The 27,081-nt window shown below is 37.2% G+C and overlaps 2 protein-coding genes across 5 annotated transcripts; both read right to left on the bottom strand.

The window, feature by feature from the left end:
* Positions 1 to 1,455: 1,455 nt before the first annotated feature.
* Positions 1,456 to 16,947, bottom strand: LOC135729445 (acylamino-acid-releasing enzyme). 3 transcript variants are annotated; one of them, XM_065247116.1, is made up of 26 exons: positions 16,876 to 16,947; positions 16,267 to 16,438; positions 15,743 to 16,071; positions 15,516 to 15,579; positions 14,479 to 14,882; positions 13,036 to 13,168; positions 12,801 to 12,927; positions 12,630 to 12,705; positions 12,439 to 12,514; positions 12,196 to 12,335; positions 11,959 to 12,093; positions 11,733 to 11,824; positions 8,415 to 8,452; positions 8,063 to 8,184; positions 7,757 to 7,817; positions 7,583 to 7,677; positions 7,098 to 7,167; positions 6,462 to 6,547; positions 6,246 to 6,378; positions 5,530 to 5,613; positions 5,373 to 5,453; positions 4,995 to 5,083; positions 4,722 to 4,915; positions 4,275 to 4,377; positions 4,030 to 4,136; positions 1,456 to 2,262 (listed from the first exon to the last, which is right to left on the bottom strand). In XM_065247116.1, the coding sequence occupies exons 1-26, from the start codon at positions 16,903 to 16,905 to the stop codon at positions 2,160 to 2,162; spliced, it is 3,144 nt and encodes a 1,047-aa protein (XP_065103188.1). In that variant the 5' UTR covers positions 16,906 to 16,947; the 3' UTR covers positions 1,456 to 2,159. The 3 variants fall into 3 exon arrangements, with proteins under 3 accessions (XP_065103188.1, XP_065103189.1, XP_065103190.1); XM_065247117.2 differs by having other exon boundaries at positions 16,710 to 16,910; XM_065247118.1 differs by lacking the exons at positions 14,479 to 14,882; positions 15,516 to 15,579; positions 15,743 to 16,071; positions 16,267 to 16,438; positions 16,876 to 16,947 and adding an exon at positions 13,710 to 13,848.
* A 467-nt stretch (positions 16,948 to 17,414) lies between these two features.
* Positions 17,415 to 26,966, bottom strand: ifrd2 (interferon-related developmental regulator 2). Of its 2 annotated transcripts, XM_065247113.2 has the most exons (13): positions 26,550 to 26,966; positions 24,000 to 24,056; positions 21,553 to 21,666; positions 21,124 to 21,205; positions 20,817 to 20,941; positions 20,472 to 20,629; positions 20,023 to 20,076; positions 19,732 to 19,910; positions 19,384 to 19,492; positions 19,161 to 19,295; positions 18,949 to 19,077; positions 18,271 to 18,363; positions 17,415 to 18,070 (listed from the first exon to the last, which is right to left on the bottom strand). In XM_065247113.2, the coding sequence occupies exons 1-13, from the start codon at positions 26,596 to 26,598 to the stop codon at positions 17,990 to 17,992; spliced, it is 1,365 nt and encodes a 454-aa protein (XP_065103185.1). In that variant the 5' UTR covers positions 26,599 to 26,966; the 3' UTR covers positions 17,415 to 17,989. The 2 variants fall into 2 exon arrangements, with proteins under 2 accessions (XP_065103185.1, XP_065103186.1); XM_065247114.2 differs by lacking the exon at positions 24,000 to 24,056 and having other exon boundaries at positions 26,550 to 26,965.
* Between the last annotated feature and the right edge of the window lie 115 nt (positions 26,967 to 27,081).

Below are 27,081 nucleotides of genomic sequence, written 5' to 3'. Positions count from 1 at the left end.
TGACAAATTGGCAAATTTCTGTATTTATTATTTCTTACATAAGACACACACTGTTTCAGCACCCCGTCTCACTGTAAGACCCAGCCATAATACTTAAATGCTGACAGGAAATGTCAGTTCTTTATAAGTGACCACATATTCTGGCATACTCATCCACTCCCAAGAAACGACAGAGTTACATGGCAAAACAGCAGGAGGGGATGAGAAAATCTGAGTGTTTGAGGGATGGCAAAAGAAGAGAGACCCTAGGAGGGTGTTAAGCATGTTTAATCAAGTAAAGTGGTGGTGCCATTACCTTAAGTTGTTTGGTGACAGTTTTGCACTTTTACCCACGGTTTAACTCTCTGACCGATTACCTCCCCTGCCCCGGGGCATCTAATGGACTCATCTATTACAGTGACAACTAAGCAGAGTGCTGCAAACCAGTCCATGAACGCAAGCATGGGGGAGGAGACATGAGATGAATTAATGGATTTCAGCAGCATGCTAATTACTTCAAATTCAATTACACTTCAGCCCCCTAAACATACAAACATGCACCCATCCATCCTATGAGAAGATAACTGATGCTTTCAGGCTTGCAAAAATGACCCAAAGCACTGCATGGCCCTCCCAATACCAAAATCTAAATCACACACAGGTGGAAATGTTCGTAATGTTTATTCTCTCATACGCTTTAATCTCATCCAGATTATTTTGTCCAAACAAACTGATTACCACACACAAGCACCAATGGACATTTATTTTTTATTGAGTGGTCAGATCTGTCGCTTCTCATTTACTTGAATCACAATCTTTAAAACAATCTCTTCACTGGTCACTATCCCATTTTTTCCTTTTGCTTTTCACCCCTTTCCTAGTATTTCACACCGAGGGTCTCAACCGCAGGAAATTCACTCAATGTGACCTTAAGCCTACTTTAAGTTTCATTTTCTCTCTAATTTCATCATCCCTTTAATCTGCATTTCACCCCCTGGCAGTGATTTTCTGCCTTTTTGGTGTTCGCTTATTTTCTCAAATAGCATCTAGGTTGAGGATAAGGGGGTGAGGGGTGGGATTGTATTTCGCATGTAAATGTATCCCTGTTGTATCCACATTTTTTGCCTCTTTCTTTTAGTTAGCGCTGCATTATACTTCGTTATTTGTCTATTACAGTATGTGCAAGCTTTGGTGATAAATTCTGAATATTAAGCGAATCATGCTATTTGCTTAATGCTATATGAACCGCATACAAAAACTAAACCTGATCAAAAGATGAACGCACACCATGGCATTGGTTTCAGGTGACCTGATGTGTTTAACTCTTTCTGTGAGTCATTAACATTGCAATCATAACTCTAACATGGTATAGCGCAATCTGCCCCATGGGACTGTCAGTATATTGAAAATCCATATGCTACAAACTGCCACTCTTGGCTCATGCTCAACAGACTGCGATATAGACAAATCAAGACATTTAGTAATATAACAAGCATTTATAATTCTTGACAGAGTTCATGACATAACCAGAAGATTTAAATAAACCTGTCAAAGGTAATTTTGGGTTTAGGTCTTTGTAGGACCAAAATGTTACGAAACTATGAAAAATAAAAACATCTATGACAGAAAGGACTTTCCTTAGAGATTTTACAAAGATTTAGGCTTACAAACAATAGCATGCTGGAACCTGTATGAAATCGTGTTCTTGTTATAAACATTTTGGTTCATTTGGATTAACTTTGGAATGTTAAATATCTCTACATTTACATGTTAGGAACTTTATTCACTTTTAATTTTAAATGTTCAAGTATTATGTGTTATGTAAACAATATTTATTTTTTATTTTAAAGGCTAAATAGAACTAACCTAAAACACTGTCCATTAAAAATAGTGAGCTCTAAGAAAAGTGTAAATGACTTTTAACAAGACAGATATTCAATATCACAATACCCAAGCTCAGTTTTTTAAATATAATGATTCCAGCCTTTGGCATCTGCCTCCTTATTTTGTGGAATATTTAACATTGACCGGTCTGCCACCTAGTGGTCAGTAACTATTAAATATTCTGTCACTTGACTGTAACATTTACAGACATTTAGCTTTGGCAACACAGTGAGTGCAGACAGAAACATTTGTTTTCACTATTTTGATATAAGCGTCCAAGAAATGTTGTTGTGTACTCAGTTTAAATGTTCTCTGAACCACAAAATGATGTTGAAGAAGCAGTCAGACTGAGTGTTGACTTTAGACAGCGAGTGACCCTCATCACTGTACCACAATAACCTGAGAGACAGACAGACAGACAAAGAAAGAGAGATGAACAAAAGGCTGTCATAGAGATCAGACGGAAAAGTGGTCAACTGATACGAGACAGTGCCGAAACTGATGTTTCCTGATGTTTAGAGATCACTGTAACCAATGGTTGATTCTTTCTTTCTGCCATTCCAGCATCTATGGCTATATTCATGGCGTGAACTGGTTAATTTATACAAAAGGTAATCCAGACACAGGTTGGGGGAGGGACAATTTGGCATCTCCAATTAGCCTAACTTGTATGTTTTTGGCCTGTGGGAGGAAACCAGAGTACCCGGAGTAAACCCAATGGTTGATTTATACACTTATTACAGCTTCAAAATGCAAAACAAAAGGTGTCTGTAGAAGCCATAAAACTGCTGCTTTTATTTCATTATTATTACTGTTTGTTCATATCACTAAACATAAGCCTGTCGTTGGCCTACAGTCCACAGTGATCCACTACAATGTAGAGTAGTATACGTCAAAAACGTACGTCTTCTTTAAAAGAACCAAGAAGTGAAAATAAATGCTGGGTCCAAAACTTCCATACTATATAGTAGGCGAAATGTAGAGGTAAGTAGTATGTCTGAATACGTAGCATTCCAAAAACAGTATGCTAAAAGTACCTGGATGACCTACTACTTCTGGTTAGATTCTGAAGTGTGCATACGAAGGACACTTCACTACCCCATGATGCCCCGGTAGAGAAGCTATCAAACGAAGAAGAAGAGGCGTCGTCATATTGGGATATGATGGAAAGCAGTGATGCGGCTGTATTCGCGCTGGTATGACATGACGACGACGTATGTCATGTGATGTATCAACATGGCGAATCGCATTCATACTACCAGGATTCATACTAAACAGTACCTACTGTTTTAACGGTCAGTAAGTAGGTACTTCATCACATTCAGTATGAGGATACATTTTGTCCATTTAAACTGGGGTCTGACCTTCTTATGCTTATACTGTTCATATAAGCTGTTCATAATCACACAAATAATACATTTTTCATGAATTTTTGGTCCATTTAAAAAATATTACATTGGTAACACAACAGAAGACTTTTGATTGAGCTTAATTTGTATTGAACATAGAATACTGTATTACTATTCTATTACCGTATCCCAATTCTTGCCCTATGACACCATTTAACACTGTATACAGTAGTTTATCTATAGTATAAAACTACTTTCATTTCTTTTTATGTATTGTGAAGAAGTTTTACATTAATAATCAGGAAAAAGATTGACTGATGATGCAAACATCTTCAAATTTGAGACAAATGTAAATTTTACTGTAAAGACAACAGTGTCATTATTCAGTTGAAGTCAGTTTGATGTTGAAAATTATGAAAGTAAAAGACGATTCTGCTATGTTTCCTCATCTGTAAATACGCATCTCTTCCAGCAGCATTCATGCTATATAGTTTTGCATACATTTCTTTGTTGTGATAAACACCAAGGAAGATATTTTAAGACATGTCTTTAACGAAACCGTTGATGGAGCTGATTCGCTTCCATAGTAGAAAAAAAGTTTGGTTACAAATATTTCTCAAAATATCTTCCTTTGTGTTCATAAGAACAAAGACAATCATACATGTAAATAATGACAGATTTTTTTTTTTGGGGGGGGGGGGTGAACTATCCCTTTAAGACCCTTGCACTGTTTTGTTTCAATTTTTATATTCAGTGCTGGTGTGTGTGTGTGTGTGTGTGTGTGTGTGTGTGTGTGTGTGTGTGTGTGTGTGTGTACCTGATAGGTATATTCCTGCTCTTTAGTGCTCGGTAGAGCTCCAGACCCTGGTGAGGTGATACTCTCCTGTCTCTGCCACCCAACATTAACAACACAGGAGCACGAATCTAAACGCGCACACATAGAGGAAGCCAAATCAAGGTTATAGGTACACCCCACAACATCGGCAATGATTAATAAGTATGGATGGCATTAAAACACACGTGCTACCCAAGAAATACTAATCACTTTCTTTGTATGTATACCTGTGCAGCATGTATTATAGGGGATTTCTCAAGCATAGTAGTGAGGGACTGTGGTGTGGGCAGCCGGTCAAATGCATACTTAATCCCGACAGAGGAATATCTCCTGTAGTGGGGAGTACAAATACAATTAGAGTTAACATAGGGCACTGCAAAATCTCAGTAATATACAGAATAGTCAGACGTACACTATAGATGAAAATGTAAAAATATTACAGTATATTACGTAAATGATTAATCTGACTCCGTTAAACCCCAAAAAAAGCGTGCTGAACTAAATCACACTCTTTACCTATCAAAATATTTAGATAATCATCTACAATACTAAATTCAAGGCAACAAGATGTATGCTATAAATAGCATGGTTCGTATGAAATATATAGTAGGCTACATAAAGTGCTTTTCCCAGTGCACAATGATTTAAAGCAACTTTACAGATATGTAAGTTACCAGTCTACAATGTCACTGGTTCCGAGAAGTGTGGCAGCATTGATGACAGGGTTCCTTGCAGCACATGCTCGGTAGAAATCTGGATATTGACCAATCATGTGGCATGCCAAAAAGCCTCCATGAGAGCCGCCCATCACAACCACCCTATCAGGATCAAGAGTGCTCTCATTCTGCAAAGCGCACAGCACGGCTCTCTAGACAGGACATAAATATTTAATATGAACATTAGCAATATTTGAGCAAGTGCTCTTTATGGTTTGTGTGCGTTCAAACCTGAACATCTTCGACATCCTGACTGCCGACATTTCCAAGGAGAGACTCTATGCTGTCCTGACCAAATCCAGTGGAACCTCTATAGTTAACTGTAATGCAAACACACAAACACACTAAATCACAGGGCCTATGGCTCTTTAAAGGGATAGTTCACCCAAAAATGAAAATTCTCTGAATCCAATGAATAACCCGCCTCACACCTACGATTGGTACAGAACTTCAGTCCCAGTCTGAACGTCTCATTTCGTTCTCATTTTTTGGGGTGAACTATCCCTTTAAGGCAGGACTTTCACTCCAACATATTCAGTGCTGTGGTTTGCGCTTTTAACTCTATGGCAGGACTATAACCACCATATTTCACTTTGTCTTTGCACTCACCCATTAGAACGGCAAAGCCCAGTTCGGTTAAAGCAGCTGCTGTGGCGTTCCACTCTGCAGCAAAATGACTGTGAGGACCACCTGCAAAGACAAACACACTGATCACTGATTTGGGAAAAACAATTAAAGTTGCACAAATAAAATGTCTTGGTCTTACCATGTATATTCACCACCAGAGGAGATTTCCTTCTCTCAGGGGTGCTATAGGGCTTCAATAAAATTGCTCCAAAATTCAAACCAGCTATAAAGGGCAAAGGATAGAGAGAAGGGGAAATACTCAAAAGTGTGAAGTATATGCAAAATAGAAAAGCTACACTACCAGCTACATTTACACATTTGGCAGATGCTTTAATCCAAGCGAATTACAGTGAATTCAAGCTATACATTTTCAGCAGTATGGGTGTTCATTGGGAATCAAACCCACAACCTTTTGCGCTGTGAATGCCACACTCTATCAGTTAAAGATAAAGTTATAGCAAAAAAACTTACATTTTACCTTAAATGCACTACTTTTATTGTAGTCATAAGTAAAGTTTGTATTTTTGCAGAAAAAATAATCACTTTTTATAATATGTATTTGAATTTTTAATGTTATTATGATGAAAAAATCCTATGTGAAAGTTTGTAACAGAAAATAGTTTTTCATCTTGTCACTTTCTTGGTATAGAAAACAAAGTTTTACCAAAATTAGTCAAAATAGATTTATTGCGTTTTGGCACCAAACTCTTCATATCTACATACTAAATAAATGTAAACCAACTTGTGAATTTATCAGTTCATGATAACTAACAACGCAGCTACTTAGTGACCCCAGCAATAAAACGCTCAAGGTGTGAATAATATATCTGTGAATAGTGCATTTGTGTTACTCACAAAACTGATGATTCTCCTCCTGGGAAGGGGGCGTGATCAACATAGGCTGCCAATCAAATCCTTCATACACATCTGCTCCACCCAAATTGGAAAAGTGCATGTTCAGATCTACCGGTGAAAGAAAGGCGACTTTCTGCAGAAGACAACACACATACAGGTTATGTACTCATTTCTACAATTCGCATCATAAAAATGTGTAAAGGTGTGTATATGTACCAGGCAAGGAGGCTGATTCGGAGACGAGCATCTCATCACCATCACATCTTTCTGTATTGTCAACAGCTGCACACTTCCAAAATTATCTAACAAATGTACAACTGTTATTACTGTCTGTCATCAAGGGTATAAAAAATAACAACTTGTAAAAATGACTAGGGCTGCAACTAACGATTATTTTCATAATCGATTAATCGGGCAATAATTTTTTCAGATTAATCGACTAATCGGATAAATATAAATATTTATTAATTAGATGTTTTTACGTATTATAGCTAAATAAAGAAATAAATTAGGGTAATCATGTGTAAAAGTGTACTTTTAAAACAGCAAAAGCCACACACTACTACGGAGTTTTACTAATATAATATTTTTTATTTAGATATTTTAAGCCTTAAATAAAAAAGTTTGTGCAGCTTTTAAATAGTAAATCTCTTTTTAAATGTCAAAATATCAATTAACAAAATGAATTAATTATTCAGGGATGTGCAGAGAATTTCACCACAGGAAAAAATTATTTTAATCTTCAGCTTTAGACCTTGTCATAATCGATTTTTATCAATTTTATTGATTAGTTGTTGCAGCTCTAAAAATGACACACTCATGTATACACACACACACACACACACACACTACCTAGTCTAAGAGAATCCAGTCCACACACTTGTGCGATTCTTCCTGTGCTCCTGTCCACTGAGAACACAGCCTAGAACAACAGACAAATAATAAAACCAATAGACAGCATACACTATAGAAAAAATCAGTGGCAGCTCTCGACTGCTCATCCGAGGGCAGCAAATTTAAAATAAGTGTTCGGAGTGTCATGTGTGTTGCTTGTTTTTTTTAAATATGTGTTTGTTGCGTCATGTGAACCATTTGCATCACGTGTTTTGTCAAAATAAGTGCCTACTGTTTTTCAATCTCGACTGTGATATGGTTTGATTCACATGATTTGTTTTCTCACTAGAAGTCACTTTGGATAAAAGTGTCTAACAAATGCATAAATGTAAATTCAATTTCAATAAATTTATTTATCAAAATAGACCGTTTGAACCAATCAGCACAAACAATGCTTGTATTTTTATATATGATGTTCATACAGTGAGTATTTGTTTCTTTACCTTATTGTTTTCACAGGCACTGTTGAAGTAGATCCTCTCACTGTCTGCAGTCCAGCACTGAGACGGCAAGGATTCATATATACCAGCAAACTGACCTGTGAGAGGATATGACATCACTCGCTTCATTCAACAATGTGTGTAGGTGTGTTTGCATGTCTGTTTTCATCTAGGTACCTTTTTCGGCTCTCCTGACCACATCAACCAAAACTGATGTGGTTCTGTTCTTCACATCATACTAAAAGAGAAAATTGGTCTTCAAATAAATACTGGCACTCCATAGCTTTCCAGTACAGTTAGACAAATTTCTTAATTATTCCAAACTTTTTTAACAATGTTTCTGTAGCGCAATTGGTAGAGCAATTGTATTAGCAGTGGTCAGACACCAATACAAATGTACCTTGTAAGTCACTTTGGATATTAGTGTCTGTAATGCAAAGCGGATGTCATTTTGTTTGTGACAATTATTCATTATGTTCTCACCAGCATCATGCTCAGGCACTGACGATGTGGTCCAAATATTTGGCCCTGTAAGTAAACGATCCAGTGCAAGTCTGGACTCATTCGAGGGCTTGACACAGAAACGCCTTCAGATGACAAACACTCTATCAAGGTTGTAAAGGACAGAGAGGTTAAATGACACAGATTTGTTGCCTGCTGCTACACAAAAAAAATATAGCTGAGAAAAAGGCCATTCTCTAAAGACTATACGGTAAAAACAAGTACAAAACAATAGAGCTTCGCACCTTTCGGTGCAGGCCATTTTGGCCTGCTCCTTGGTGCTCGGGCCCTAATAAAAGAAGATGCACACAGTATCAGTTATTGAAAATCTTACCACAGTTCCCCTTCATATCCATGTAGTAAAGACCAGATCTAGAACAAAAGAAAAAACAATAAAAATATGTTAAGATTTTTGGGTGAATTATTGTTTTAAAAGGAGGCATCAACACTGACAAAATGAAGATTTTAGTTAAAATGAGAACTTTAAAGTTGATAATTATTACTATTGAATCAAAAGATGTCTAAATAATGTGACAGCACTTCTCAAAATGAAGAGGGGAGGGTGGCTATTAGCATCTTGGCTTTTGTTATCAGTGTGTTCTATAAAGTGTTTTTGAAGGGACACTCCACTTCTTTTGTAAATATGCTTAATTTCCAGGGCCCGGTTCCCCAAAACATTCTTATCGCTAAGTAGTTCTTAACCTATTCCTTAACCTCTCTCTTAACTCTATGGCACGATTCCCAAAACGTTCGTACGCTAAGTATATCTTCTGTAAGTCACACTTTCGTAAGGTTGGTCTGGACCATTCGTAAGCTCTCTCTTAGCGTTGTTTGAGCGCAAAACGCTATCGCCGCTGTCTTTAGAAATCAGCGCAGCGCAGTACAAGTCAAACTATGGTATGCTGACAATGATTTTATGTTATGGACATTTTTAAGACTTATAATAAAATATGTTTGCAATGGATACAGGACTATTTATGCAGTTGACTTTATTTGGTATCAGAACTAATGAATCAAAGACGGTGCCGGTGTTTGTTCCTCATTGAAGTCTGTTCCCTCTATGTTTATAGCGTTTTCATCACGTTACATTTATAATTTATTTAGAAAGATTAAAGATTTCAATTGGTTATACTAAAAAGCAATAATATCATGTATTCTATTATACAATTTATTAAATATTTCATATTTGACAGTTTTATGTCTTTTAACATATAGCCTGTCATTTTCTTCTTTTCTCTACTGTTTGTTTTAAAACTGTTATGTTTCCAAACATAATAAATATATATTATACATATAATATGATTCATACTGTAAAAATAATTGACTTACAATCAAGAACAGTCAAGATACATTTCATAAATGCAAACATATACATCTCAGTAGCCATTAAAACTTTCAATGTATATAAATAATAAACGTATCATGTGATAAAAATGCTATAAAAACACTACACTAAAGGGAAACATATCAGACTTCCACACAACACCGGCCGCGTAACTGTTTAATCCATGCCATTTTTTTTATTCGTCAACCCTTAAACCTTTTGACATTTTGCCTGACGTGGCTAAATAAAAACACCGCCTTCCAAGACAACTCATTATGGAGCTGCTAGATCTTCTCAGACCATATTCTCTATCTAACTAGGTTGCTTTTTATTGAAAACATTAATGGTAAGCAATACCGCATTAAACAGAAATACTGCAGCTGCTTGCCTATCAATTCTGATTGTTAAGTACCTTAACATTCGTATAAAAGTGTATTACATATTTTTTTAAAGTCAAAACCCATGTCAAGAAGCGGCACAAGTGGCACAACGGGATAAGGAGAGTGGAAAAATAGCGAGGGATACCCTGTTGGTTTACCCGTATTACTGACAATTTGATAATTTAATTAATAGTTTATATTTTACGGATAAATTAAACTATGTTAAAATAAATGTGACTGGAATAATTTGAGTAATGTTCCATTTGTATATAACGTGTTGTCTTTCTTAACGTCGTAATGCACCTTCGCGTGAAGTGGAAAATCGATCTCTGAATGATCGATCGCAAATAATTCAGCACCTTTACTTGGGACAGCGCCATTGTACGTCGTACTTAGAGGCAGCGTGTTAAGAAGCTTCCTAAGAGACACTTCGGGGAACACACTTAGGAACATCAACAACTTTGGTAAGATATATCTTTTTGAGTCTTCTTAGCACGCTAAGAGTGAACGTTATCGGGGAACTGGGCCCTGCTCTCCTGGAGTGAAACATTTGATTTTTACCATTTTGGAATCCATTCAGCCGATCTCCAGGTCTGGCGGTACCACTTTTAGCTTAGCTTAGCATAATCCATTGAATCGGATTAGACCATTAGCATCACTTTAAAAAAAAAAACGTTTCAATATTTTTCCTATTTAAAACTTGAGGTTTCTGCGCAATTATATTACGCAGCGCCTGGAAATAGTCCCCTTGTTTACTTTCAACAGCAGGGGACTATTTTCGAGCACTGCATATGTAACTGTGCCTCCTGCAACCATGGTACAGAAGCAAAGTCCTTGATTATTACACCGGAATTTGAGTATAGTTCTTAGCCATATTGGCCTAGAAAATCGCAACTTTTTATTTTCCATTGGTCTTGGTATATGATATAACTACAGAAGACTCAAGTTTTAAATAGGAAAAATATCAAAACTGGTTATTTTTTAGCGCAATGCTAATGGTCTAATCAGATTCAATGGATTATGCTAAGCTATGCTAAAAGTGGTACCGTCAGACCTGGAAATCGACTAAATGGATTTCAGAGCGGTAAAAATCAAATGTTTAAAGGAATAGTCTACTCATTTTCAATATTAAAATATGTTATTACCTTAACTAAGAACTGTTGAATCATCCCTCTATCATCTGTGTGTGTGCACGTAAGCGCTGGAGCGCGCTGTGACGCTACGATAGCATTTAGCTTAGCCCCATTCATTCAATGCTGCCATTTAGAGATAAAGTTAGAAGTGACCAAACACATCAACGTTTTTCCTATTTAAGACGAGTAGTTATACGAGCAAGTTTGGTGGTACAAAATAAAACGTAGCGCTTTTCTAAGCGGATTTAAAAGAGGAACTATATTTTATGGCGTAATAGCACTTTTGGGAGTACTTCGACTCGCCTGAAAAGTCCGCTCCCCTTCTCCCTCTCATAATGGGAGAGGGAGAGTGTTACTGCGCCAAGTCGAAGTACTCCCAAAAGTGCTATTACGCCATAAAATAGTTACTCTTTTAAATCCGCTTAGAAAAGCGCTATGTTTTATTTTGTACCACCAAACTTGCTCGTATAACTACTCGTCTTAAATCGGAAAAACGTTGATGTGTTTGGTCACTTCTAACTTTATCTCTAAATGGTACCATTGAATGAATGGGGCTAAGCTAAATGCTATCGTAGCGTCGCAGCGCGCTCCAGCGCTTACGTGCACGCACACAGATGATAGAGGGATGTATCAACTCTTCTTAGTTAAGGTAATAACATATTTTAATATTGAAAATAAGTAGACTATTCCTTTAACTCTAGGGAGCTAGAAAATTAGTCTATTTTCAAAAAAAGTGGAGTGTTCTTTTAAAATACTAGATAAACATAATACTAGGCGTTGTAGAAATCAAAACTTTCTTTAACCTCGGTTCTCACCTACGATTGGAACAGAACTTGAGTCCCAGTCTGAACGGTTCATTCCATTGGCCCACAAAAACAATGCCCCTTCCATTAGGTGCCCACAGAGCCTGGGATCAAGAACAATTATGATTAAATTTTTTATTACAAGTTATTATTATCAACAAAACCTGAATTTTTTTATCTATAACAAAATGACAAATTAAGATAATAAGTAGTATAGTTAGATATAAAGACATCTCACCTGTCCTGGTGATATATGAGGAGGGACACCAGCATATACAATGACAGCCCCTTTATTAAGATCAGCTACACACAATACTGGACAGCTTTTACCCACAAGTCCCTCTCCCCAGTCTTCAACGTAAACGTTTTTATCCTAAAACACACACACAACATCCCTGGCTACATCATTGGTGACATTTTCTGAATTAAACACAAGATGAAACATTTCAGCTTAGCTGATTTGACAGACATCTACCTGTTCCTCAAGCAACACTACTCCTCCATCCTCATTGGCTGATGCAAATGATGATTGCGCTGATGACTCCACCCTCTTCTTCTCAGCCACATAGAGCAACTTTTTTTCACAAGGTGACCAGGCTAGACACGCAAACTGTTCTAAATATGCACAAACCACAGTATACACAATCAGGTAAAAAGTCTTTCATAATACATCAATATTTTAATAAGTATATAACATAAACATCATAAAGTGTCTTACCATCTTCATAAACTTTTCCATGTTTATTCTGAGCTGTGAGGTCCAAGATTTTCTCCAGACCATTTTGGCCCCATACCTACCAGCAGAAACAGTATTATCTTCCTGTTTATCTGCATGCTGATAAAACGTATGGTTTGAATGCACTGCAAGTCGCTTTGGATAATGTAAACATCAGAGGTATCAACCATCACCTCTAAGTGCTGATGCCCCGCCTCCTCCCTGATGACAGCTCTAGACGTCCCGAAAGGTGATTGACAGCTAAGTAACCTAAAAATGTAAAGTGAACTATGAGGCTTCTTGTGTTAGTTTAAAGGCATCTTTTCCATCTGTCACATGTGTATTTTCGTATGTGGGTCTCTTACTCTCCATGTATTTGTGTGCTGGTCCCAGATGGTAACACATGCTCTATTGTGTTACGTTTACACAGTAGAGTCCATCTCTGAGCAAAACCCAGCTTCCGACCCCTCTCCAAATCACACTGACTCCAGCCTATAAAAGAGAGTTTGATATAAGCATTGTGGCATATTTGCAAACAGTCTTTATGAAACTCTTGACTAAAGTTTCAGTATTGTTGTAAGCAGCTGGCAGTAGACCCACGGGTTAATATGGTAATACATCGCTTTTCACTAGTACTGTCCAGCAGGTCATCAGTGACCAGAGAGGCAGAAATAGGTACAGGAAACTTGATACAGTGTCTGAACACATCTCTGATCTCACTCTCCATTGCAATCTGCAAACACATTAAATATGAGTCAACAAACAAACAAAACAAAAAAAACATTCAGCACACAGATAGCTCAGTGGTAGAGCATTGCATTAGCAGTGCAAAAGGTCATGGGTTCGAACCTAGGGAACACACATGCTGATAAAAATGTATATAGCCTACTGAATGGACTGTTGGATACAAGCGTCTGTCAAATACATAAATGTGAATGTAAATCTATTAAATCACGTGGTCACGTGAGTTATAAAACAGCAACATTTCATTGCTATAAATCTATATCTTAATGTTACATGTAACAGTTTGTTTGAGTATCTGAAAACAAAATTGTAACTCTAATATAATTTACAGTAAATTAACGACGTCATTTGCAACAGGAAATATCCCACTGTGCATAACAACGATATGTATTTATGTTCAAGCAACACGTACGTTAACTATTAACGTTACTGAAGAGCAAATATTCACACCCATAGATATGGATCAGATGGGAGCTAATTAAATTTATCTAATACAAAAACAGCGGCGACAAAGCCGAAGTCCATGTTACCGAAAGTAATCCACGTTTCTCGTATCTTGTGAAGTGTCGTAACTCATGGCAGAAAGGAGAAACGGTCTGTTTTTAATGAAGCGACTGGGTGCTATTCAATCCGCGGTCAAAACGCTTTCTGTGAGGAAGCGTCCATTTTACAAGCTGTGCGGGGGGATACGATTTTGAAGAACACATTCGACATAACGTAACGACATTCACTGAAACAGTATTAAAATTTGCTCGCTTTATAAACAAACTTTAAATAAAATAGTGGCATATGCATAGTATTTTAGTTGTTTCGTGTAATATCAAGAAATTAAGTAATTTCTTTTTTCCTGTAATGATTTGGATTTGTCCTTCTTATTCTTTGCAGTTTGAATATATACAGCGCTGCGCAGACCAAGCGGTATATGACATCACAGTACTTCGAGAGAGCACGTTTCTCGCGGTAATTTAATGTCATAAGCAGGGCGGTGTGCGCAGCGCCATAAGATGTCGAAAACATCTAATGTCTGCAACCCTGTTTTCTCCATTAAATGGTATGATTAGACATTTAATATTAACATAGCCCTTTACCAGATAAGATATTTTATTTGATATCATAATTTGAAATTTACATTTATAATTTTAACGTCGTTAAATATTTACATTAAGTTCCTGGGTTCCATGACTAAAATCTGTATAGTGCAAAATGACAATACAGGTTACCTAACTATGTTAAGGATTTACTCTAAAGAGTAAAACACAGCTGCAAACAACCCATCCCAAAACCTGCCTTTTTTCTTACCTTCTGTTGTTGCCGCAGGGGGAGTCTCTGTTGTTTCGTGGTTTTAAACTGAGCAAGGGCAGGGTTTTCTTGGCTTGACACTTCCTCTGGATGTTTCCGTCTTAAATGTACCTGCAAATTTTTCCTATTAAGCATTAAACCACAGAAAGGACACAGATCTTGTGCTTCGGACCTGGGCCTTTGTAGGGTGTTGCATTCAACAGGTGTGTGTCCCAAGAAGATCTCATTTACTAAAGTCTGTATGGCAACATCGGTCTCTGTTGAGTGAGGGTTCACAGAAGAGATCGATGCACTGTGATCTCCAACAGAAACACTGAGATCTACCACTGAGTGGACTAAGGGATTTTCTTCTTCCACAAGGACCTTGCCTGTGCTCACCTGCTCAGCCACAATACCTCCTTCACCTATGATAAAGAGTAAATCCAGGTGTAAGATGTAAAATAAATCTTTAGTGTCCCCAGAGTACAGATGTGAAGTTTTAGCTCAAAATACTATATAGATCATTTATTATTATAACATGTTAAAATTTCCACTTTGTAGTTGTGAGCAAAAATGTGTGTGTCCTTTTAAATGCAAATGAACTGATCTGTACACTAAATAGTAGTGCCTTGGTTGGATAGTGCAGATTAAGGTGTGGTATTATCCCCTTCTGACATCACAAGGGGAGCCAATTTCAATAAGCAATTTTTTTACATGCTTGCAGAGAATAGTTAAAACCAAAACCAAAACTAAGTTACTTTGTTGATCTTTTTCACATTTTTTAGCTTGATAGAAGAACTGGGGACACAATTATAGCACTTAAACCTGTGAAAAAAAATCTGGTCATTGTATTTATGTTTTTCAAGTAACAGAACAGAATATAAGTACACAAGATAATTTCAAAGCACCTGTAGTCCTGCTAAAGCCCAATAATTTATTCCGCTGACCTCTTTAACAACATAATAGCTTTTATGGATCAGTATACAGGATTATAGAAAGAAATATTTTATTTTATGACAAAGAACCTCTATCAGATTTTGTTTAAGGACAAATCTCACCTGTGGGCCCCATGTTTGCTGACTCCTCTGTGGGTCTCAGGCCTACTGTGTCTTCATCTGTAAACTACAGGACAATTAACAGAATCATCAACAACTGTGTTTACTTTGGCACAATTTAAGGAGAGGAAGAATTGCTGCTATCTTTTTGTTATGATTAATTTATAAATTATGTATTAATTTCAGTTTCTCAGTGCTTGCATAGAAAAAAGAAAACGGATGTTCGTTACATTTTTAGTGTACAAGTGTTCCCCAAGACTTCCTTTTCTTTTCCAGATGTCCTGAGTGTCACCGGTAATTAGACTCTTGCATCTTTGCTCGACAGGCATCTCTTCAGCAATGCTAGCTGTGGCTGCAGGGGAAACTGTTGTGACAGGCTCTGATGTAGGATAACTCTCCTCAGATTTGACCTCTATGACCATTATTTTAGGAGTTTTGTTTTCACACATTGCCAGATGTTTTAAAAACCCATCTTTCCTCATAAAGGTGGACGTGCAGCTGACACAGTGAAAGTGTGGAGCACTTCTGCAGTTTAAGTGACATTTGAAAATAAAGAACTCTAAGACAGAAAAAAAATTATCCCATCTTATTAAAGACCCAACAAACCAACATGAGTTAAAAGATCTTTTTATACTTTATAGTTTCTTTCAACATATATTTATGCAAATTTTATTATTGCAATCACCACAGATCAGTTTATTTAATATAGACGTGTTTAATAAAATAGAATTAACTTTGTTTGTCAAGTACTTGCCTTTGTGTCGTATTGCTCTTCGTCTATGTCCTTGTAAATGTTTCAGACACTTGCTTTTGATGGTGGGTTTGAACATCTCTGGCCCACAGTAAGGGCAGTGATACAGCGAACAACATTCCTGACATTTCTGAACAACTGGCTGCTCCCCTCCTCGCAAAATAGTTTTGTGTAGCTATCAAATGTAAAATAACCATCACTACAAAATAAGCATAATATTGATATGAATTTTATTAAGTTATTAATTTTTTAAGTTATACACATATGATTTCCCAAGTATTTAAAATGATCAGTTTTGTTTTTTCAATTAAAGACAAAATTCTGATCTATCTGAAACTACAGCAATTAACACTACACGTATAACCTAGCTGATGACTAATGAATATATGTGGCCAGGCCCAAATAATAATGAGTTTAATTGTGGCCATGTATCTGCATCAACGCACGGTTCCTCCAGCCAGAGGCCGATCAGCAAGTCTGCAGCTGGTCGCGTCCTGCCGCTGCACTCACTCACCTGTAGCGTTATAAACTTCAGTTTTTCTTCAGTTAATATCTATGTTTTCTAGTAATATATGGTTGATATATCTTGACAAAATGAACTTAATTGTTTACCTCTGTATGTTGGCTTGAATGGCTGAACATTTTAACTAAATTTGTCTCATCCGCCAGCAGCCATGAGCTTTGTTTTGAGTGTAATCACGCGAGATTACCAGTCTTTTCATAATAAAAGTTACAAAATAAGAGTCCCAAAAATGTCCACTAAAATATATAAAGATTTAAGTAACTAATTAAAGTCAAAAACTAAAAAATATCAAGAACTACATTGTGTTGTTCTTTATATATTAAAACAAACTAAAAAGAAAGGACCAACTAATATATTTCAATGGTAAAATGTGGAAGTAACCAACATGTAATACAATTGTAAGGATCATACATTTTCTTTATAACCTGTTTTATTGAAAGCAAAGTTAAACAACTGAATTTTCATTTCATGTGGACTTTAAAAAGGCTTCCAACGTGGCTGATGATAACTATCATTTAATTATAGGGAGTCTACCAAAAATGCTCCTAATGCATCCAGTCCCTCCCTACAGACTGTAATTTTTTAAATGTACAAAATACGTCTGAAGTAATAAACTGACATCTTGAGCTAGTACAAACACACTTTATTAGCAGCAGAGTTACAATGCAAATGATGGCTGGATTGAATGGCAGTGACAGAAATGTAACAAAATTGTTCGCACACACTCTGGCATTCTGCAATAAAATATGTCTTTTCATTTGTTTGCTTGTTTGTTTGTTGATATCATAGGTGCATCATAGTTCATTTATAAAATGCATATAAGAAAACTATAAAGGACTCCTCTTTCTTTGCTGCAGAATTGTAAAAAGTTGTTGTATTTGTGTAATAAAATCTTTTATCACCAAAAACACTTCATAATTAAGGAGGTAAAATGTTTAAACAGAGAAGCTGAATACAGCCACACAAGACTGTTATAAAGACACAATATTTTATGTTTCTTTAATTGTTGGATTCCTAGGTTTCAGACGCTGTGATGTTAAATAAAACACATACATGTGCACACTCCCAGTCTTTCACACTCTCACACAAACACACAGTCGATCACACACTTTCATTGTCAAGTCTCTGGCTTGGCAGTTTGTCAATCTGTAATTTCAAGTGAACTGAGAAGGTTTTAAGGATGTAGTGTTCCTCTCTTCATCATCACATCACATCGGCACGTTTGTCCCTCACTTTGTTCCTTAGTTTAGTCCGGGCTTTGAATGCAGCCGAGTTAAATAAATGCTGTAAAGAGACAAACCAGAGCTATATTAAAAAACACACAAACTGGTGCTACTCTTATTAAGCAACCTTACATAGAAAAATAGAGCGGCTTACGATTACACAAGCGGTGTCCCAACAATTAAAAAAAATTCAGTTTTAAGCTGATTTAGTCTTCAAACTAAGAGTAATTTGAATATTATTGTAATTTTCCTAGATATTACCCTCTCTGTGCGGGAGATCTTGGTAGCTTTGACAGTGGCATCCAGGATGAGAGGAGGTCCAAGCCCAAAAATATCCCTCAGCAGTGGATTAAACTACAAATATATATATTTTACAAATAAATCATTTATACAGCATAAAACAAGAGTACCATGCATTAAAATCAAGTTGCAGTCTGTTCTCCTAACCCAGGGATTCCCAAAGTGTGGTACGGGCACCCCCAGGGGTACGCGTGCTGCCACCAGGGGGTGTGCGAGAGGAAAAATGTAATGGCGGTCTGGTTCTTAAAAAGGGATTTACCATACAATAAATTAAACATGAACAGTAAACATTTCCTTTGTAATCGCTTTTTTTTAAAATAAAAAAACTACAATTTATTAGTTTTTGATAGAAACGTAAAAGACCTGCGTCTGGTCATAGTGAATATTTTTTACAATGTCGGACCGTAGCTAAGCCCGACATAGGACTTAAACCCAACTTTTTTTACATCCCTGGTTATTTGCGCATGATTAAACACACATCTTTATGGCAAGAAAACAAAGCTTTGTTGTGTTGTTTATTTTTTTAATTATTTTTTTCGTTTTTTTTTTTTTTTGAAGAGGGGATTGGGGGTGCGTCAACCTGGTTGGAACATAGAAGGGGGTGCGCAGGAAAAAAAGTTTGGGAACCGCTGTCCTAACCTGTAGTTGGTGTCTGACTCCAGACTCAAGCACCTCCTTAAAGGCATAATAAATCCTGCGGCGCATCCAGCCATCAATATAGATGGTCTCAATCCCAAACTGGATCTTTTCCTCTGTAAAATCATCAGTCTAAAAGCATGAAAGAGAAGGATGAATGTAGTACATGGAAATCATTATTTTAAACTAAGAGTCAGGTTTTGTTCTTCATGTACCTCAATGTACTGCAGCACCTCTCTGAAGATGGACCGTTGTTTCCTGCGGTCATTTTTAGCACGATGTTTATTTCCATCAGTCGCTAGACTCTTCAGACTGTCACACAACGCCTCACTTTTCTCATACTCAAACTCCTAAAACACAACCTACATTAAGTACACCACTGATATATAGATACACAGTCCTAACACACAATCCTATTCACCGTTATACAACACATACCTGATCAATATCACGTCCAAGTTCATACAATAGAGCGATGGTCTCCCCCAAAGCAATCCTAAAGTTCACATCACTGCTCTCCAAACACGCATGCAGACGTGGCAAGTGACTGAAGAAAAAAAAATCACATTACAGTATCTGAAATGCATCTGGGTGTTGTCACATTGCTCTTTTTAATGAAGCATTAACCAAAACACATTAATGCCATTATTATATCGCCTTTAAAATTCATCATCTTGGATTTCAGACTTGCGTCAGATTACATTTTCTTGCAAAGTCATGACACTACAAAAGCTAGGTTACTGATTGTTGACTGTGCACACATGAGCGTACATGTGACAGACTTACTGGCTGAGAATGCTGTCAATGCGGGATGCAGGGCAGAGGGTGCAGAGCAGTGCCCAGGACTGCAGGGCGGCGCTGTGGAGTGCAGGGGTTCCAGCTTTAACAGGGGGCAGCGTGCCATCACCCAGAGGATATGCTCCCACAAAGACACTCTCTAAATTTCCAATAGATTTTAATAGATCCTAAAAAAAAGTTAAATATTGAGCCCGGAGAGACATAAATACCAATACATTTTCATATGCATTGCACGTGGTGATTATGATTTGTCTGATGTCCAGAAGTGATCGTACGTACCTCTGCATCATCTGAGGCTGACACATAGCAGCACATACCCAGAGCTCGAGCACACTGATAAAAAAGAAATGTTTTAATTTTGAATATTTTTAAAAGTCTTAATAATCAATCATTATTTACATTTATGCATTTAGCACTCATCCTTGTCCCAGACAAAAATGGATGTTTGAGCTGCCTTAATTTAAAAACACCTTGCATTGACATATATTAACCTATATCAGTGCTGTTGTTTTGTCTCAAGATGCACACCAGTATTGTTTTTTTGTAAGGTTTGTTTGTAAAAATTACTTAAATGCCTACTCTTTAAACCCTGTCTGGGAAACTGCCCCTAAAGGTATACATTCTATCAGCATATGCGTTCTCTGGGTTCGAAACCATTACCAAAACGCAATGCTCTACCAAATGAGCTACATAAAAACAAGCATGTGGAGACCACAGGTATCACTCACACTCTGTCGTGCTGACAGGCTGGCACAACTGTCAATTAGGATGGAGCTGAGGATGGGGCGAAGAATCTTGAAGCCCTCCTCACCTTCGACTCCACCCCCAAGTTGAATACAAAGGAGGGCACAAACTGTAGCAGCAGCGGCCTGCTCCTCTCCTCCACCTAGAGTGAGAATGAATCTGCTTCAAAAATGTTTGTGTGCCCTAAATATAAACGTTATAAATATAGCTTGCCTTATTTGGAAATTTAATTTTTAGTTCTAACATCTTACAATACAAGTGAATGGAAAAACATAGTATACAATTTGGTGTAAGTAAAACACAGGAGATCTTAAAGTCCTAATTCACACCTTTCCTCAGACTCCTTTCCAGACAGTCACTGATGGTCAAACGTCTCTCCAACAGAAAGTCGTATAGGACTTTGGATGAAAACGCCAAGCGAAGACTTTCTAAGCCAGCCATACGGGTTTTAGCACTGAAACACAGTGAGAGATGCATAATTAAACAGAAAAAGAGAGATAATCATTGCTTATAACTATTTTGATTCTCTTGTGTGGCACAGCTGCACAACTACAAGTTTCTATTTAATAATCACATGTCCTTGCATTTTATTTCATTGTGTGCATGTATACATTGTAAAGGTGTTTGAGTTGATACCTTTTGTCCATCAGATTGTCGATGCATTGCTTAAGTTTGTCCTCGGTTTCCTCCTGAGCAGTTTGTTCATCCACCACCTCCCCTGCACAGTACAAAGAATGTGTGAATGTGTATTAATTTACATTAATGCATTTGACAGATCCTTTTTATTCAAAGCAACTTATTTTTTAACCATTGTGTGTTTTCCCTGGGAATTGAACTGATGGCCTGGATTGCTAAAATAATGTTCTATCAACATTATGTGCTTTCTGCATCAAGTCTTGCTACATTTTTAGCGTCTTGTGACACGAAATTTTGATTGCCGTGAACGTTTTGAAAATGGAAAAAAAGACTTCAATTGAATGACTCCTATGTTCACTCCTTAGTACTTGTGTACTATGGAAGTGCTTGCAACACAGTGTGTATTTGTAAATGTGTGTGCATGTTTACCTGTGCCCTCCTCCTGGATTGATGCATTTTCACTGGTGCTGCTGTAGCAACTGAGCACATCAGATGCTACATCATCATCGCTCACACCAGACTCGCCTTTCACCCCATTTCTCCCTAAAACAGCCAGAGAAAGAAAAACACAGGATGAAAAGATGCAGAGACTGAACAATTGAAGGGTACCTCGACTATAAAGACTTTAACATTTTATATCTGCCTTCTACTACTAAAATCCACTGACAAAAACCAATTAAATATTTTAACTACTTAAAAAAATCCCAACATTACTCAGTTTAAGCTGTAGCGGCCGCACATAGTGCATTCTGGGTCAATCAGTAAGGTGGTCATCAAGTGTTACTTTCTTAATAACGGGTTTTGATTGCAACTCATATATTGTGATGTAAACAAAATTACAACCACCGAGAGAAATTTTTTTCCAAGTTTTTCTACGTTGAACCTATGACGTTTTTAATTTCACATTCATATAACTAAGGCTGGGTATCGATTCAGATGTTCCAGATCGATTCGATTCACAAGCTATCAAAACGATTCGGTTTTGATTCTTGGTTCAGTTTTCTAATCTGGTTCTCAGGACGGTTTTTATACTGGATTCTCGGTTCAACTCAATAAATATAGATTCAATACAAATACTATAATAAATAAAAATGAACAGTGAACAGCAATTTACAAGAGGTTAATTAATAAAAAGAAATTAAAAGCCACAACACTATCGTCGTCATCTTGCGTGCAAAATCTAAAATGCTTCCATACCTCTGACTTTTTATGTGAAGGTGGCATCAACATCAATAAAGCATCTAAAACTGCCATTTTAAGCACTGAATGAATGAATGAAAGAATGAATGACATGCTCGCCTCTCGCTCCTTGGTAGCATCGCGCAAGACAAAAAAGAGGTTGACATATAGTGAAGAAGACTACTAATTAGATTAACGTTAATCTTACGTTCAATGTTTGCAGAAAAAAATATTTAAAAAAACACAATCGAATCTGCTCTTTGAACATCGATTTTGAATCAACCACGTAAAAAAAAAAAGATTAATCGAAAAATCAATTTTTTTTTTGCCCAGCCCTACATATAACCAAATGCCAGTGTTAGTCTATTCCTCCTTACGTGTTAATGGTCGAGGGACCCTTAGGAGATATGAAAATGTGTGTTGCTGATCAGCGAGTTTTAATGTAAATGGAATAGATGTATATGGTAGAGAAAAATGACATGTATTTCAGCTGTTTACAAGATCGTGTCCCTCAACCTTCTGCTAATACAAAGTCAAAGGATTGACCTCAGTGCCCAGCAAAAACAAACACATGTGTGGGATTGCAAAACAGTGACTAAAGTTTAGATCACCTAAACCGAAGAGTAGTTTGTACAAAACCCCTTCTTTTCACTTTCACAAACAAACCCCTATCACAGGAACAGAGCTCTTATTCAAGCTAAAGTTTAACGTGTCCTTCCCCTCACAAACCCAATGGCCCAACTGCTCTTTGAAGATCCTGGTAATTTCACTATTTGAATTATTACCTGAAGACAAACAAAGTAAAACTGTATAGACATCCTCTCAGACACACAGAATCAATCCCCTTTAAATCAATCATGGTCTCAATGTCTGTACTGATCTATTCTACTCAACCAGATCTCTTTATTCAACCAATAAGTCTGATCTTCTGAATGGTAGGTTGGGCAGTTCACGATCTGGAAAAGATTCAATCAAATCAATAGAAACTCAAAGTTCAAGCTTTAAACAAAATTTTGCCAATGTATCAAACCCATTTGCTTTAATCAAAGCTGCTTTACTGACAACTGAATAAAAAATGAATGCAATGAATGAATTTTGGGACAATGAATGAATTTTGGGACAAAAATTGAGGCCTATCTGCTACATAAATCATGTGGCTTAAATCCTTCTGAATAAAATAAAAATATGTTTTGGCTGCATAACTGCTGAACCAATACATGCATCAGCATGCCAAGACATTGTATTAGCTGGGATAAGATGGCAAGCAGGAGTGCATATGGCAAGAGATGTATTAAGTGTGCAGTACAGAATTGTGGGGAATTGATGACAATGAATCAAAAACACCTGACAACAGCCTCAGGCACTGTGAAGTCGAAACATGGTTAGAAATAGTTAGTCCAAAAATTTTGACGTAAGTTCCAAAACTCTCCAGAAACTGTCACTTGATGAAGACAGGAGACAATGTCCGACATGATATCTGCATTGAGGACTTAGAGATCTGCTTTCATTGGGAAATGACAGATAAGTCTGGGGAATTTTGGTTCCCTCAATTCATCAATAACATCCAGACAAACAAGTGAATATGAATGTGAGCAAGCAGATATGAATGAATATTCGCATGCAGCTCTCTTCATTACAAAATTTGAATGGGATGGGTGGTATGAGGTCATATTCAAGACAGTCAGAGGTAATGCTACCTGGACGGAGGGCAGTCTTTGACAACTGCAGCTGAAGCACTTCTTGTCGAAGTGAACCTGCTCACAGTGAACAGTAGAAAAAGACAAATTTAATGGCTATTAGGCCTGATAGAAGTTTGTCAAAGGATTAGTTTGACGCAGAACACAAAAATTATGTTAGGTTTCGTACAGTTCATAAACTCTTCAATCCATGCAAATGACAATGAATAAGTTCAAGAGGTTCAAGCTTTCAAAAATGCCAAAGCACAATTCAACTAAATCTGAAGTTTCCTTGGCTTTAGGAAACTACAGAAATATAGTACAGAGATCATATTGACTTAAATTATAATTTCATGTGCTTTTCAAAGCTATAATCTCGGCTGAGCTTAATTCAAACTTTCTCCTTTTGAGTTCCAAAACTACACATGAACTATAATAATACTTAACCAGTAGGACAACAAAAAGTTGTTTTTATACTCTTTGTTTTCAGCTACAGAACTAAAACTACTAGCAGTTTTAAGTGTTCAAATCTTTCAAAACAAACACATTCATAGAACATGCAGAGAGTTGTGAGGGCAAGGGTGCAGCACTGGCAGTGTACTGACTACTGCCATGCTTGCATTTAACCGTTGACGTCACACCACGCAGCTTTTATCTAGTACAGAATCCGGTCTGACTGGATCTAACTACACATGCACCGGGAACAGCGTGCTCTAGCTGCACGTGACCTGTACCTTTAACTTAACGGGAGCTTTTTAACCGGAAATCCTTACTTGGCAATGGTAGAAATGGCTTTTAAACTGTATAACAAAAACATTCATCTGATAGCACTGCCCGGGATGAGCTCAAGAAGGCCTGATTTTTGTATCTTCGTGACGCGTGGGCTAATTATACATACGCGGCTGGTGTGAGCTTCAGCTTTCACGCTGTAACTGTGACAGTCAATCACTATTCTTCTATTTATACTGTTTACGTTAAGGACATACCTACATCTAACTTAGTTCATAACATATTCAGCGTTATAAACTTTTAAGTAATCATACTTTTTACATACAACGTAATGAGTCCATTAAGACGACTGACCCTTGAAATAAAGTGAAACGTGGATCTGCAACCAAGCCAAAACAGCAGGACCGAACCAAAACAATCCAAGTTTACATGCCGTAATCTAATTTGGTTTTTTTTTTTAACTAAAGATGTTTTATTATTTCATTGCTTGAAACTGGAGGGTAAATAAAATAACTAAAACCGACAAAATTGGATACAGCTGTTTAAAATTTTCATTCAGTCCAACTAAACACAACTTTAGACCATGGGCGTAGATTTAGGGTGGGACGCTAGGGACATGTCCCTAGCAATATTCAGGGAAGACTGAATTGTCCCTAGCAATAATTTTGAGCAAACAATAAATCTGTATTTATATATAACCACTAATGTCCGTCTTATTCTTGTGTTTTCTATTTTTTACTTTACTTTTTTAATTATATATTTTTTCAGGAATCATTTAAATGAGATAAAAAATCTTTTGCAATCCCGTTCTGTAAAAATGACGCTCTATGTGGTACACAAACGGTTAACAGCTTTCGTTCTCTGCAATGCCCGCCTCCGTAACTCACATCGCTAATATGATTGGCTTTGCATTTCTTTAGTCCCGCCTCTCTACTCACATTGCTAATATGATTGGATTAGCATTTCTTGAGTCCCGCCGCTTTAAATCACATCACTTTATGGGCTTGTCTTTACTCGCTACGTGTGATAGGATGGTTTCACTTTGTACAACGCGCCAAAGTTCACTCAACAAGACGCGCGTGATTATTCGGGCTACAGGTAAGTGAGGAAGAAAGTATTATTATTCCCACTGTAACTGTTTCATGCACAAAATACGGAACAAGTTGTGTCACATAATGATTCAAGGACAGTGTTTTCAACAATACACGACAATCCCATGTTAACCTGAGGAGTTGGAAACTTTTGGCAACCTTTTATAAATGGGGTAGCAAGGTTATTTAGGGGGTCCCTAATCCATGAAAGAAAATAACCCCAACATGGTAAAAACAGGAAACAGCATGATATACATACCAACTTCAACACTGGGATTTTTTTGGCAAAATTAAATTAAGAATTAAATATTAATTGCATATTCTTCATTGTTATAAAGTAAATATGGATTCATATATGTTACAATGTGATTTTCTTTTTTTTTTTGACAAAGACTTAAACAGTTACTGTTTATTAGGCTCTAGGACATAACGAATTGTTATTGTTTATTATAGTACATTAAATTTGGGATGACACCGGGGGTGGAGAGTCAGATGTCACTGAGTAAAGTGCATACTGAGATGTCTGTTGTTTATGTCAAGTAAACGGTGATAAACAGTTTTTGCAATGCGACCATTTTATTTATGTCCCCACCAATGCCAGAATCAAACCTACGCCCTTGCTTTAGACTGATTATATTAAGATAAATATGTCGGTGTAATCGAATAATCGAAGAAATATAACACTCATTAGATGTTTTTGTAGATCACTGGTCATCAGACGTGTGTGTGAAAGGACAGGGGTTAAACTCACCCTTACTCGAACCAGTACCGCCGCGCTTCCCTTTCTTGCTTCGTGGCATGTTGAAAGTCTACACGCCTTTAACAACAGCTCCAAAACACCAATGCCCAAAAGAGGCTAATTATAAAGATCAACAGTCTGTAGTCAGGATTATGTTTGTCAACAATCTCCGCCGAGAAACACTGGACAGCTTGGCCCCACGTTTCAAGCCCAGCAAATGTAAGGTGCACCTCGCTCCGAAATCAAAAAACTTCGGTTCCTGTCTGAGTTTTTGAGACGTATTATCTATGATTGTCCCCGGGTAACCGATATCTAATGCCAGGTTGTGATGGTAAATGTTTTAAGAAATGTTTGGGACGGAGTATCGTGCACGTTGCTGCTCCGAATTCCACCATCTTCCCTCGGTAACGTCTCGCACACTCGGCACGCTCCACCTCTCTGTTTGTCCAGTCAAATGATTGTTATGGGTAATGTAGTTCCCTGGCGGGCTTCCGGTTAGAAGCGCAACAGGAGCACGAATTTTAAGAACTACAACTCCCAATAT

Source organism: Paramisgurnus dabryanus, chromosome 11 (assembly GCF_030506205.2).
Source record: "Paramisgurnus dabryanus chromosome 11, PD_genome_1.1, whole genome shotgun sequence".
Lineage (NCBI taxonomy): Eukaryota > Metazoa > Chordata > Actinopteri > Cypriniformes > Cobitidae > Paramisgurnus > Paramisgurnus dabryanus.
This window is presented reverse-complemented; position numbering and strand designations above follow the sequence as displayed.

Excerpts from the sequence above, each read along its gene's own strand:
- LOC135729445 (XM_065247116.1), bottom strand. The coding sequence starts at position 16,905 with ATGTTCAGCCATTCAAGCCAACATACAGAG. Across the intron at positions 12,706-12,800 it reads AGCACACAAATACATGGAGA|GTTACTTAGCTGTCAATCAC; the intron begins GTAAGAGACCCA and ends TTACATTTTTAG. Across the intron at positions 4,378-4,721 it reads ACCAGTGACATTGTAGACTG|GAGATATTCCTCTGTCGGGA; the intron begins GTAACTTACATA and ends TCCCCACTACAG.
- ifrd2 (XM_065247113.2), bottom strand. The coding sequence starts at position 26,598 with ATGCCACGAAGCAAGAAAGGGAAGCGCGGCGGTACTGGTTCGAGTAAG. Across the intron at positions 20,077-20,471 it reads GCCTGTCAGCACGACAGAGT|TGTGCTCGAGCTCTGGGTAT; the intron begins GTGAGTGATACC and ends CTTTTTTATCAG. Across the intron at positions 18,071-18,270 it reads AGATCTCCCGCACAGAGAGG|CATTTATTTAACTCGGCTGC; the intron begins GTAATATCTAGG and ends GTCTCTTTACAG.